General features: G+C 34.8%; 1 protein-coding gene across 1 annotated transcript in view; it reads left to right on the top strand.

The window, feature by feature from the left end:
* LOC145283970 (WD repeat-containing protein 91-like) overlaps positions 1-8988 on the top strand; it is a 222075-nt gene extending 213087 nt beyond the window's left edge. The window contains exons 14-16 of the mRNA XM_080133067.1: positions 1785-1897; positions 5717-5908; positions 8213-8988. Of these exons, the coding sequence (XP_079989193.1) occupies positions 1785-1897; positions 5717-5908; positions 8213-8380 (473 nt within the window). The 3' untranslated portion in view covers positions 8381-8988. The remainder of the gene's footprint in view (positions 1-1784; positions 1898-5716; positions 5909-8212) is intronic.
* The last annotated feature ends 3082 nt before the right edge of the window (positions 8989-12070 follow it).

The following is a 12070-nucleotide window of genomic DNA, read 5'->3' as shown; positions in this document are numbered from 1 at the left end:
ATTGTTTGGTTCAGTTTTTTATTTCATGGAAGATTGGTGTATTGTTTTGAGATGGGTTTTTTTTTATGTGTGTGCAGAGCAGAAGACATTATTGGTATGATTACATTAAATGATTGGATGAGAGTTCTTGTGTTCATAGAACAGTTGAGGTAGCAGGGTCAGTTAGCAGGAAAAGGCTAAGGAAAATATGGGGGGGGGAATGATGAAAATAGACATGAGAGAAAGACTAATAAAGATCTGAGAAAATAAAGTTAGTTCAGAAGTCAGCATGTAAAACGATTAATGCACAAATAGGACATTTCAAAATAAAATAACAAGAAAACTTATGGTTATACTTGCTTATCAGTGAAAAATATTAGTGTTGACTAAAAATTATGGAAAATCATTGAGTAAAATTTTAATAATAAATAAAATTTATTGACTATTCAGAGTTCACAAAGTCCAAATCACAAGACAGTTTTAATATCAAAGAAAGGAAAATAATCTATGATGCACTGACATACATAATAGCATCATTTTAGCATATACTTGGAAATATCAATTTTTTTTTATTACTAAAATTCTACTCGATACTTTTCCATAATTTTTGGTGTACACTAATATTTTCAGCTGTTAAGCAAGTAAGAAGTGCCTTCAATAAGTTTCCAGACTTTTTTGTACAGGCATTTACAATTATCGTAGACTCTTGAAAATTCAGTATGTTATTGCTATACATCTTATGAGATGACTGACCCATTTTTATGATTTCATATTCAAATGAACAGCCACAGCTGGAATTAGAATACACCCTACTAAAACCTGATTGTCACGGCTGGTGAATTTCAAAAATGCAACCTGAACGTTGGGGGCATTTTAGAAGAACAATATGCAATGAAATTCTGTTTTAAACTTGGAAAAACTACCACAGAAATGTATGGGATGCTTCAGAATGCTTTTCGACCATCTTGCATGAATTAAGCATCAGTTTCTTAGTGGCATAAAGGATTCAATGAAGGCAGGGAGTCTATGAGGGATGATGAGAGGTGTGGAAGGAGTAAGGAAGTCAGAACATCAGAGTTGATTGGCCAAATAAAGAATTTCATGGATAAGGATCATCGTGTGTCTATAGACAGTAAGTGCACAATTTGATGTCAGTGTGGGAACTGTATTCACAATTATTTATGAGGAACTGAAGATGTGGAAGATTTGCACAAAGTTTGTCCCAAGGATACAGTCCACAACTCCATCCTTGCCACAGACTATTTGACCAAGATGGACATCAAGACACTTCCTCATCCTCCCTATAGTCCAGACCTTGCTCCCTGTGACTTTTAGTTATTCCCTAAGCTCAAGAAAAACCTTAGAGGCTGTCGTTATGAGAAAATTGAGGAGATGAAAGAGGCTGCGATGAAGGTCATTGACATGCTCATACAAGAAGACTTCCATGGGGCTTTTTTTTTTTTTTTTTTTTTTTACAAGGTAGTTACCACTTATCAAGGCCCGGAAGCCACTCGAGGATAAGGGTTATTGTGTGTACAGTCCAGAATCTGTTGGAAATGATACAACAAGTACATTGCAGCCATAGGGGAGTATCTTGAAAGGGGGACTAGAGTTTCATGTGTGTACTATCAATAAAAGTGCCCATACAAAAAAAAGTCTGGAAACTTATTGAAGGCACCTCATATATCCATAAGTTTTCTATGATTTTATTTTGATCCGCCAAATTTCAATTGTGAATGAATCAAAAAAAAGTGTTGATGGCTTTAATAATTAAAGACAAAAATATTAATTTTTGTTTTTTTCAGACATGCAGCAGCAAAGATCGATAGCCAAGTGGACAGCACACGACGGAGAAGTTCTTTCGCTTCAATTCAGTTCCGATGAAACTTCATGCTATAGCATGGGGCTTGACAATAAGGTAAACTCCGAACGTCTCTGTCTATCACGAACAATAAATAATTGAGAGGTGTATTTTTTTTTAATTTTTTATTTCATTGCAATTCTTTGATTATTTGTATCTTTCTGTCTCAAAAGACAATGGATATGCCCTGAAAAGGTGCATGGAGAAAGAGTTGGGTAATCACCAACCACACTTCTCCTGACGTGTTTTTTTTTTTTTTTTTAATGAAAATCTGTAGCAGCCGCTACAAACAGGCAGAGACTACTTCTCACAACTTCGAGATTTGAAATCCATTTTTCTCTGGCTTGTCACAATCACAAGCCAGCTCTCAGTCACATGACTTTTTTTTTTTTTTTTTTTTTTTTTACAGTGGTCACCACTTATGAAGGCCCGGAAGCCACTCAGGAATAAGGGTTATTGCAAGTACATTACGTTAGTGTGGAGATTTGATAAAGTGTTTACTTAAGGGGGCGGTTCATTAGGAATTTGCTAACGTTGGACTTGAAGACATCCAAGTTGTAGTCAGGTGGGAAGCAGGCAGACGGAACAGAGTTCCACAGGCGTGCAGTTCTAAGAAAGAAGCTTTGTTCATGGAATCCATGTTTTGATTTAGGCACAGATAAAGAGTGGGGGAAATTTTTCACAGTGGATTCAGCTAGACGGGTGTTTTTCGTGAAAGATTGGCGAGGGGGGACCAGAGATTGGAGTTCAGACGAGCACCTGCCATGGAAATAACGATAAAACAAGGATAGGCTCGCAACGTCTCTTCTGTGGGAGAGAGGTTGCAGGGTAGAGAAAAGGGCATCCCCCACTAAGCCACGAAGTCTATTTTGTACTCTGTCAAGGCAGGATAGGCTGTTTTTAGCAGCTCCTGCCCAGATATGGCAGCAGTACTCCATTCATGACTGAGTATATAAAAGGCGAAATCGGGGGGCTTTACCCCCCCCCCCCAGGCCTAACATGAGTACAAAACAAGCTACTCTTCAAACTCCTATTTGCTTCCACATGCCGTACCCAAACGAACATTCTTTGTCATGGTAGAGAGACACCAGCCAGCAACCAGAACAGATCTCTCTCACAGCACTCCTAACACCGCTACTCACTGGCTCCTGCCATCCGTCGCATACCTGCCCGACCATCAGCAGGCGACACCCAGCCAAGCAGATTCCTTTGCCCTTTCTTTCTTTTCAGTTCGAGAAACAATCTCGTCTTTCTTCTGCAATAAACCCCTTTTTGTTGTTATTTGTTTCAAGGAGGTGTTTTGTTGTTTTTGTGATTATCAATTAAATAATAATTATTAGGAGAGTAATGCACCTGCATTTCTTCTCCTATAAATCGCTTCTGACAACGCATGAAGCCCATTAATGTAAGAAGGTAATAACAACAAAAGATGATTATCGCAAGGACAGGGGGTGTCTATTAGCCTTAATCTTGAAAATACCAAGAATATAAGTAGGAGGAAAATAGTCAACAGACAAAACAGTTTTACAAGCTTCAGTTCTTAGAAAGAAGTTGCTTTACAATAAGTTGAATTGATTCCAATTGTAAAGATCACAAGAAGTAATGTTTCTGAATTTTTTAAGAAGACGATTGATAATTCATATTACTGTTCTCATCTTGGGTAGTATTTTCACAATGTTACGGACGATGTAACCGTGACATTCCTTGGTAGGAGCGGTTTAACAATAATAAGGTTAGGTTAAGGAGTTTTCTTGCTTTCTCCTGGCTTATTCCCTCCAACCATTTCTGTCAGACACTGCCGCCGACAAGTCCCCTAGATGTCATCCAGAATCAACGCTTGTGTTCTGACTTCTTTACTCCTCCCACACCTCTCATCATCCACCACAGACTCCCTGCCTTCCTTGAATCTCTTATACCACTCAAAAACTGATGATCGATTCATGCAAGATGGTCAAAAAGCAGTCTGAAGCATTCCATACATTTCTGTGGCAATTTTTTCAAGTTTAAAACAGAATTTCATTGCATATCGTTCTTCTAAAGTGTCCCCACGTCCAGGTTGCATTTTTGAAATTCACAAGCTGTGATAATCAAGCTTTAGTAGAGTGTATTCCAATTCCTGCTGTAGCTGTTTATATGAACCTGAAATCATAAAAATTGGTCATTCATGTCATAAGATGTATAGCAATAATATACTGAATTTTCAAAAGTCTACGACAATTTTAAATGCTTGTACAAAAAAGTCTGGAAGGCACCTCGTATTACAATACCCTCAAAGGAGGAGGTAATGCCTGGTCATGATGTATTTGATAGATTTTCTGAGGCAATAAACAAGCGATAATGAAGGACATACATGAAAAGACACGAACGTTGATGAGTTCTTTAATTATATACACAAAATGGCAACAAAAGCGTTATTTTATACATTAATGTAAGCACACGACATCGATGGTCATAATTGTTGAAGTAGATGTTCATGTAATGACACCTATTGGTTTTACAAAGTTCAGATTCTCTCTGAACTGTTAGGATTGAATTACAGAGTGGCATGATAAAATATTCGCCTTAGAAAAGACAACATGAATCCATTTCTGTTTGACGAAAACCGGTTTTCTTTTTTTTTTTTTTTTGTTGCGGACCATCTACTTGTTGGCTAGGTGTGTACAGATCCCAAGAGCAATACAAGCCTTTTATCATGTCTGAAAGCGACACAATGTTCAACGAACAAGATCAGAGATGCGTCGCTGTACAACTCATGCTCCCTACCAGTCCAAGTTATGACTACAGGACCATTGCCAGCACCCTCAAAATGCATTGCTGGATTACCATGAATAACAGGGACGTGCCCATGGGGATGAAAACAAAGTTTCCGGCCACGGTTATGGTATTTAGTGTGGTTTCAAGCGAGGGCTGCATCATGCCACCTCACATCTTCAAAGTCGGCTTAAAAGTCAATACCAAAGTTTACCTAGATGTGCTGAAGAATGTGATGATACCCTTGTGCAATCAGGTGGCCGTGGGCAAACCCTGGGTATAGCAGTAGGACTTGGTGCCAGCTCACAAGTCCAAAGAGATCCAGGCTTGGCTTCAGGAGTGCTATGTACCCTTCTCTCCCTGGCACTCCCTTTCTCCCCTAACCTGAATTAGCTGGACTACTTCGTTTGATCATACGTCGAGAACATCACCAACATGACCTCTCACAACACCAAAGTCAGCCTCATCGTCCCCATCTGCTGCTGAGTATTTGTCGTGCTCCTGCTAGCGCTTGTAGAAAGGACATGCTCCTACTTCCGGACCTATATTGAGGCAGTGATTGAGGCTGAAGGCAGCTACATTGAATAGATATCAGCTCTACTATTAAAGTTACCTGAATTGAGTTTTTTAATAAAAGTTTTAAAATAAAGCTGTACTGTTGTTTTCTTTATGGCGACACTTTTATCGTTCCACCCTGTATATACTTGGGAACAATAGGAACACCCACCCCAGCTATAAATAAAATAGCAATTTGTATTCAACTGTTCACGATAGGTGAATTGTGTTTCAGCTTTAAATAACTCAAATAGGTTTGATATGCCATAAACCAGATAAACCCAATTAATAGTGAAGTTTCTGCTGAACTGTTGGAGAGAAATTGAGATCAGTCCATTTGAAAGTAAATATTAACCAATGACACGAGGAAAGTATGCGTCTCTCATGTATACATATGAAAACCTTAGGTGACTTTCTCTGCCATTTCAAAATGATCCTAGCTCTTTTACCACGTGATCTTGCTTGACTAATCAGGGCTTTTGGTATCTGTCAGCCCTTGTTTAACATGTGTAGGAAATAATTTTGGCTGAGGCTTCAACTTTGATCTTATTTGCATCTTTTCCGTTTCAGTTTTATCAGTGGAGCATCCACAAGCCAGGAAAGAAACTGGCCGAGTTTGCCGTCTTTCACACTGCTACGTCTCCTATCATTATTAACGGACCGATGGGAACCCGGGAAGTCCTGCATGGAAAGTCGTTTGCGTTTGACAGTGAAGGTCAATATATGCTTACCTGTGACAAAACAGATGGAGTTATTTATCAGGTGAGCGTTGCACCACTTTGATTCTTCGGCTAAAAATTTCATGTTGATTTAATTTACGATCCTTTTCGGATACAATTTTACCTTTTTCACTCGGAAAAATGTAAATATGTTAGAAAAAATATATTTACAAAAAAAAATGATAATTGATAAAAAAAAAAAAGATTATAATAGATTACACATGCTTAAATAAAAAAATAAAACTAACTATATTTGAAAAAGAAAACAAAAACAAAACCTAAATATGTTTGAAAAAATATATTTAAAAAAATTTATGAAATTTATAAAAATATATAAGCTTTCTTATCAATTGTTTTTTTTTAGTTTTTTAATTGCATATCTTTTTAAATAACTATATTTAATTAAATTAAAAAAATAAGCTTAAAATATAATTGAAAATTGTATCGATTCTTTGCTTCCATGCCTAAATTGAGAGACGCGTGTGCCAACTTCCGGTGTGTTAAAAAGTTGGTGTCTCCTTTTATGCGCTATTACCAAATTTCTTTCTTAGAACGGCATGCCTGTGGAACTGGAACTGTCTTCCGTTTGCCTGCTTTCCAGCTGACTACAATATGGCTGTCTTCAAGTCTAATGCAAACAAGTTCTTAACAAATTTACAGCATCTCCACTACTAACGATTACCATGATTCTGATATTGTACACTCCTCGACCCTTATCCTCGAGTGACCTCTGGGCCTTGATAAGTGGTGACATCTATGTAAAAAAAATAAACTAAAAAATATAAGGTTCTATTTTTTAGTCACTATAGTCACCAATCTAGAAATATGGAGATGAAAAAAAAAAAAAAAAAATTTTAGAATTTACCCACTATATTGATGTAATGTGAAATGATCACCTTCTTCCTGACCAGAAAATATTATTTATCACCTAATTCTTGATTATACGACGACACAATCAAATTGACATATCGGTTCTCGTCAGATCACTGAAGTTAAGCAACGATGAGCCTAGCGAGTACTAGATGGGTGACCATTTGGGAATATCAGGCACTGTGTGTACTGCACCGAGTCGTAGAAATTTCCAGGTTGGTATCTGGGGGCGTTGCATTCTTGAATCAAGATGGAATCCTCCCGGGATTACTATGACTGTACAGTTCAAAGAGCTGTGGTCACCGAAGCTGTTAAAAACAGTAGGGCCGCTGCTGATGCTGCGGGATTCTTGATTAAAAAGCATTAAACAGAACGAGTAACCATTTTTTTTTTTTGTATTTCCAAAATGACCACCATTTTTCTTCTATTCTTTCAGAATTATATTTTAAATTGTTTTCTTTGTGTTGGTTTAGAGTTAGAGTTTGGGTTAATGAATGGCAGATGATTCCTCATTCTGTAATATGTTATGTGGTCCAGAACTGAGTGATCATTTTACATTAAATTTATATAGTAAAGTGAACCCCACTCGAAAGTCTAAAGTGAAATAAAATTCTTGGTATTTATAAAGTGTTCACATGTAACAAGTATTTATCTAAGCTAGCAGGGACACCCCGCGTAGCCCGGTCATAAAGTATGCTTAAATATGATATTTTAATTCTTGCAGATTTTGTATATATTATTATAGAATTAATATTCTATTGATTTTTATGTTATAAAGTTGCGATTTTAAAAATAAAAAATAATATATCCATATGACTTAGTTGCATTAGCTTGAATCAAAACCGAAACCAAAATTTATGAAAAAAAAATATATATACAGGGTGTTCCAAAAGTCTTGGCACATTTCAAGTCCGCATATCTGCTTAATGTGCCCAAGACTTTTGGAACACCCTGTATGTATGTATGTATATATATATATATATATATATATATATATATATAACTTGAGTTCCTTCAGCTATAACCGAAACCAAAACTAATGAAGAATTCTTGGTAAAATTCATAAAAAAAATAGATGACTTAGGTGCCATCAGCTATAATCGAAACCACAAACAAAACTCATGAGGAATTTTTGGTAAAATTATTTATTACATAAAATGGAAGTCCATAACAATTAAACAACAGTCACTCGGATGTAAGCGTGACACACAAAATAAATAACACACGCTATCCTACCAATGTATAGATAATAATGATAATATGTATAAGAATGTAATAAATTTCTTCAGTTAAAATATCTGTTGGACACGAAATCACCATCGAGAAAACAGGGAAAGTAATACAACAGTGAAATGTCTCGAGAAATATTTTTTTTTTTTTTTTGCTACACACGTTTAAGCCAATTTTTAATTTTATAATTTTTTTCTTTTGATATGAAGAATTTTTCATTATTCCTTGTCTCTTCCTCTCATTTCAGATGCATCATGAAGGCATGTCCGAAAGTTGTGCCGAGAAAGTTTTGTCCCTGCAGGGCCACAAAGGATTGGTCACAACTGTCGACTGGTCGCCCTCCATTGACACGCGTGTCTGTTTAACAGGATCGCTCGACGGCAAAGTCAAAATATGCACACTTCTTCCGAATTGATGATTAAATATTTAATCGCAACATATTAATATAAACACTTCCCTCCCCCACACCAAAAAAAAACTTTGGCATCAATACCAGTTCTCATTATTTTAGTCTCGTATATCATGTGCGATAGGAGTTGGCTTCGTTTCTCTTTGTTTGCCAATTCTTTGATCACACGTTATACTATCACTGTAAAAAAAAAAAAAAAAACTCTTCTGCTGGACTATCTATCTATATATATATGTATATATATATAAGTGAACGTGTCTATGTCTGTCTTTCTTTCTTTTTTTTTTTTTTTGCTCAACATACAAATTCAAATGAAATGCTAGTTAATTACAAAATCGTTTTGTTCCGATTTCTGTTTTTTTTTTTTATATGTCATAAGTATTTGATTTCCAAACATTCCATTGCAAATGATTTTCAACTTTTATTACTTGTAAAAGAAAACCTTATGCAGATATGCATGCATATATATGGAGTAATCTGCAGGCAGAAACTTATCTCTTGCTGCACACACACACACACACACGTACGTAATAATTTAAAAAAAAAAAAAAAAAAAAAGGTGCTTGTTAAGTCGACAGATCAATTTTTTTTAAATATCTCATTTTAGGCAAAAACAATATTACGTACTTAATTGTCATGTTGAAAATAGTAATATATCCAAAAATTACAAAAACCCATAGAGTAGAAAGTTATTTGTAGTTTAGTCATTTTATGGAAAATTGGGTAAAATCACATTTTTCTTAGATGTGGTAAAGTAGGCAGTAGGAGGCTACACACAGGGGACATAACTCTGAAAGGAATATTTTATATTACTTGTGTCATGGCTGCAATATTTGTTGTTGATAGGGGGAATTTTTTTCCCGAAATATAATGGATATTGTCACAGACCACGCAAGTAAGACATTTGTACTTCATACGATTGAATAAATATATGTATATATAGACATATATGTATATACTTATTGATTTGCAAATTGTCACTTGTTTTCGTCTTTCCTCATCAACACCGACTATATCCCATTCCTTGCATTGTGATAGCCTGGTGTCGGCTAGCAATAATTAAAAATAAATCAATTTTAAACAATATTCCTAAACGAAACAAAACAATATTATAATATTGTTTTAATTGTTTTAATAACATGGAGCTAATTATTGAAATAGATTTTCTTTAGTATAGAATGTAAATAAGGTTACTTCTTTAATGTAGAGTGAATAGCAAATATAGGAATCATGTTGGAATGAAAGTATATAAAAATTTGTTTTCAGCGTGAAAGTTAATTTGTGAAACAGTATCTTTTGTACATATTGATCAAATTGTGGACAAACAAATAAACAGGCAGAAATATTGCTTTATTATAATAGTTGTATGTTCTTTCTGAACTTCTGCAATTCAAAAATCGTATTGTACTTTTGAAAACCAAGCAAAATTTTGAAAAGAAAAAAAAAAAAAAAAACTTGTTTTTTTCCAAAGTGTCTCATGTAAAGACGTAAAAAAGGCCCCAATTTAAAAAAAATAATAATAATTTTAATCATAAACTGATTTTGTTAAAATTTTCGTTTGTCGCGTTTGTGGAATTCTAAATCCTTGCAGAATTGTTTTTGTTGATCACTTTCTTTTTTCTTTTTCTTTTTTTTTTTTTCTTTTTTTTTTTTTTTTTTCTTTTTTTTTTTCAGGTTTAATGTTAACAATATACATCAAAGTAAGACGTTGATTCCAATCATACAAGGTGGAACAATAAATTTGTTGTCCTAAAGAAAACAGCATTACAGCTTCATTTTAAAACGTTTAGTGAAAAAAAAAAAAAAAAAAGGATCTTGGCAAATACTCGACAGATGGCAGTGATTAGGCTGGCTTTGGTGTTGTGGGAAGTCATGTTAGTGATCCTCTTGATTTATGACCAAACGAAGTAGTCCAGCAAGTTCAGGAGGGGGAGAGGGGTTAATGAGTGAAGGGTACAAAGTCGTAGCACTCCTGCCGAGGCCAAGCCCGGATCTCTGTGGGCTTTTGGCCTGGTGCCGAGACCTACTGCCACACCAAGGACTGCCAGCAGCCACCTGAATACACTAGGGGATCACCACACTCTTCACATCCAGGTACACTTTGGTGTTGATTTTCAAGCTGATTTTGAAGATGTGAGGTGGCATGATGTGGCCCTCACTTGAAACCTCACCAAAGACCATAACCGTGGCCGGAAATTTCATTGAGTTGTGCCCTCAAGCGTTGAACCGTCCAGATTTGCATTTTGTGGGTACTGGCAATGGTCCTATTGTCATAACTTGGATCGGTAGAGAGCATGAGTTGTACAGCGCTCGTTGAACATTGTGTCACTTTCAGACGTGATAGAAGGCTCGTATCGCTCTTGGGATTTGTACACATATGACCAACTACTAGATAGTCTGTAACAAAAAAAAAAAAGAAAGAAAGAAAATCAGTTTTCATCAAACGGAAATGGAATCATGTCGTCTTTTCTAGGGTGACAATTTTATCGTTTCGACCCTCTACAGATATTAACTTTAAAAACAATTTAAGAGAAAATGAAGAGACATACAATATAAATTGTAAAACTTGTTTATGATATCAGTTCAATGTCAATCTTTATGATATCAGTTCAATGTCAATCTTTATGATATCAGTTCAATGTCAATCTTTATGATATCAGTTCAATGTCAATCTTTATGATATCAGTTCAATGTCAATCTTTATGATATCCGTTCAATGTCAATCTTTATGATATCCGTTCAATGTCAATCTTTATGATATCAGTTCAATGTCAATCTTTATGATATCCGTTCAATGTCAATCTTTATGATATCAGTTCATCAATGTCAATCTCGCACAAATGTTTAATATTTATAATTACGTAAATGTTTTCGTCTTGTCTAATCGTGCTCACATTCCTGAAGTAATGACCAATTTTGGGAAGATTATCAAACAATTTATAAATTCATTTACTGGTTTCAACTTTAAGAAATATTTACGGTTCTTGTTCAAAAGTCCTCCTATATTAAAAAATAAAAAATCACAAACAAATCTGCATAATAACACTAGAATATTTTATTCCAAAAATCAGAAAATGATCAAGTAATTTTGCTTATTAAATAAGAAAATCAAATTTTATAAGTAACCAAAGAGCAGCTGTCTTGTTTGCCATTTTAAAAACAAAAACAATCTTTAAAAAGGAAGGCAATAACTCAACAAAAATTCAAATTTGTGAAATTTATATTGTCATGCCTATAAATTCACATTATTTGCTTAAAAATTATTTTCTTTTATAAAAATGAAACTATTTGATCAATTTACGTGATTTTTGGAATAAGATATTTTCATTTTGTTATGAGTCATATAAATCTCTACTATTATATAAAAGCCACTTTGTGTGTATGGGAATTCCTTCTGAAACGGTTGAGCCTATCTTTTGCAAATTTCACACAAAGCTAATTTATATGTCTGGCAGTGTTCTTAGATATGTTTTGTACAGAAATTTATCCGATGAGTATTGAAAATCGAAAAAAAAAATCTGATTTTTAAAATAATTTTTTCTCTCTTATAGATAAAAAAATAATTTTTACAGGGGAATATTTTATGCTACATCAGCCAAGGGAAATAATAAAATCTCAGCAAATTATTTCTTCTTAAAAAAACCTAGATTTATTGTCAGCTGGAGATATAGCTTGGTGGTAGAGCATTCGGCTAAA

Source organism: Euprymna scolopes, chromosome 8 (assembly GCF_053919585.1).
Source record: "Euprymna scolopes isolate OS-2025 chromosome 8, ASM5391958v1, whole genome shotgun sequence".
In the NCBI taxonomy this organism is placed as follows: domain Eukaryota; kingdom Metazoa; phylum Mollusca; class Cephalopoda; order Sepiida; family Sepiolidae; genus Euprymna; species Euprymna scolopes.
The sequence above is the reverse complement of the archived record's forward strand: the minus strand, read 5'-3'. Positions and strand labels throughout refer to the sequence as shown.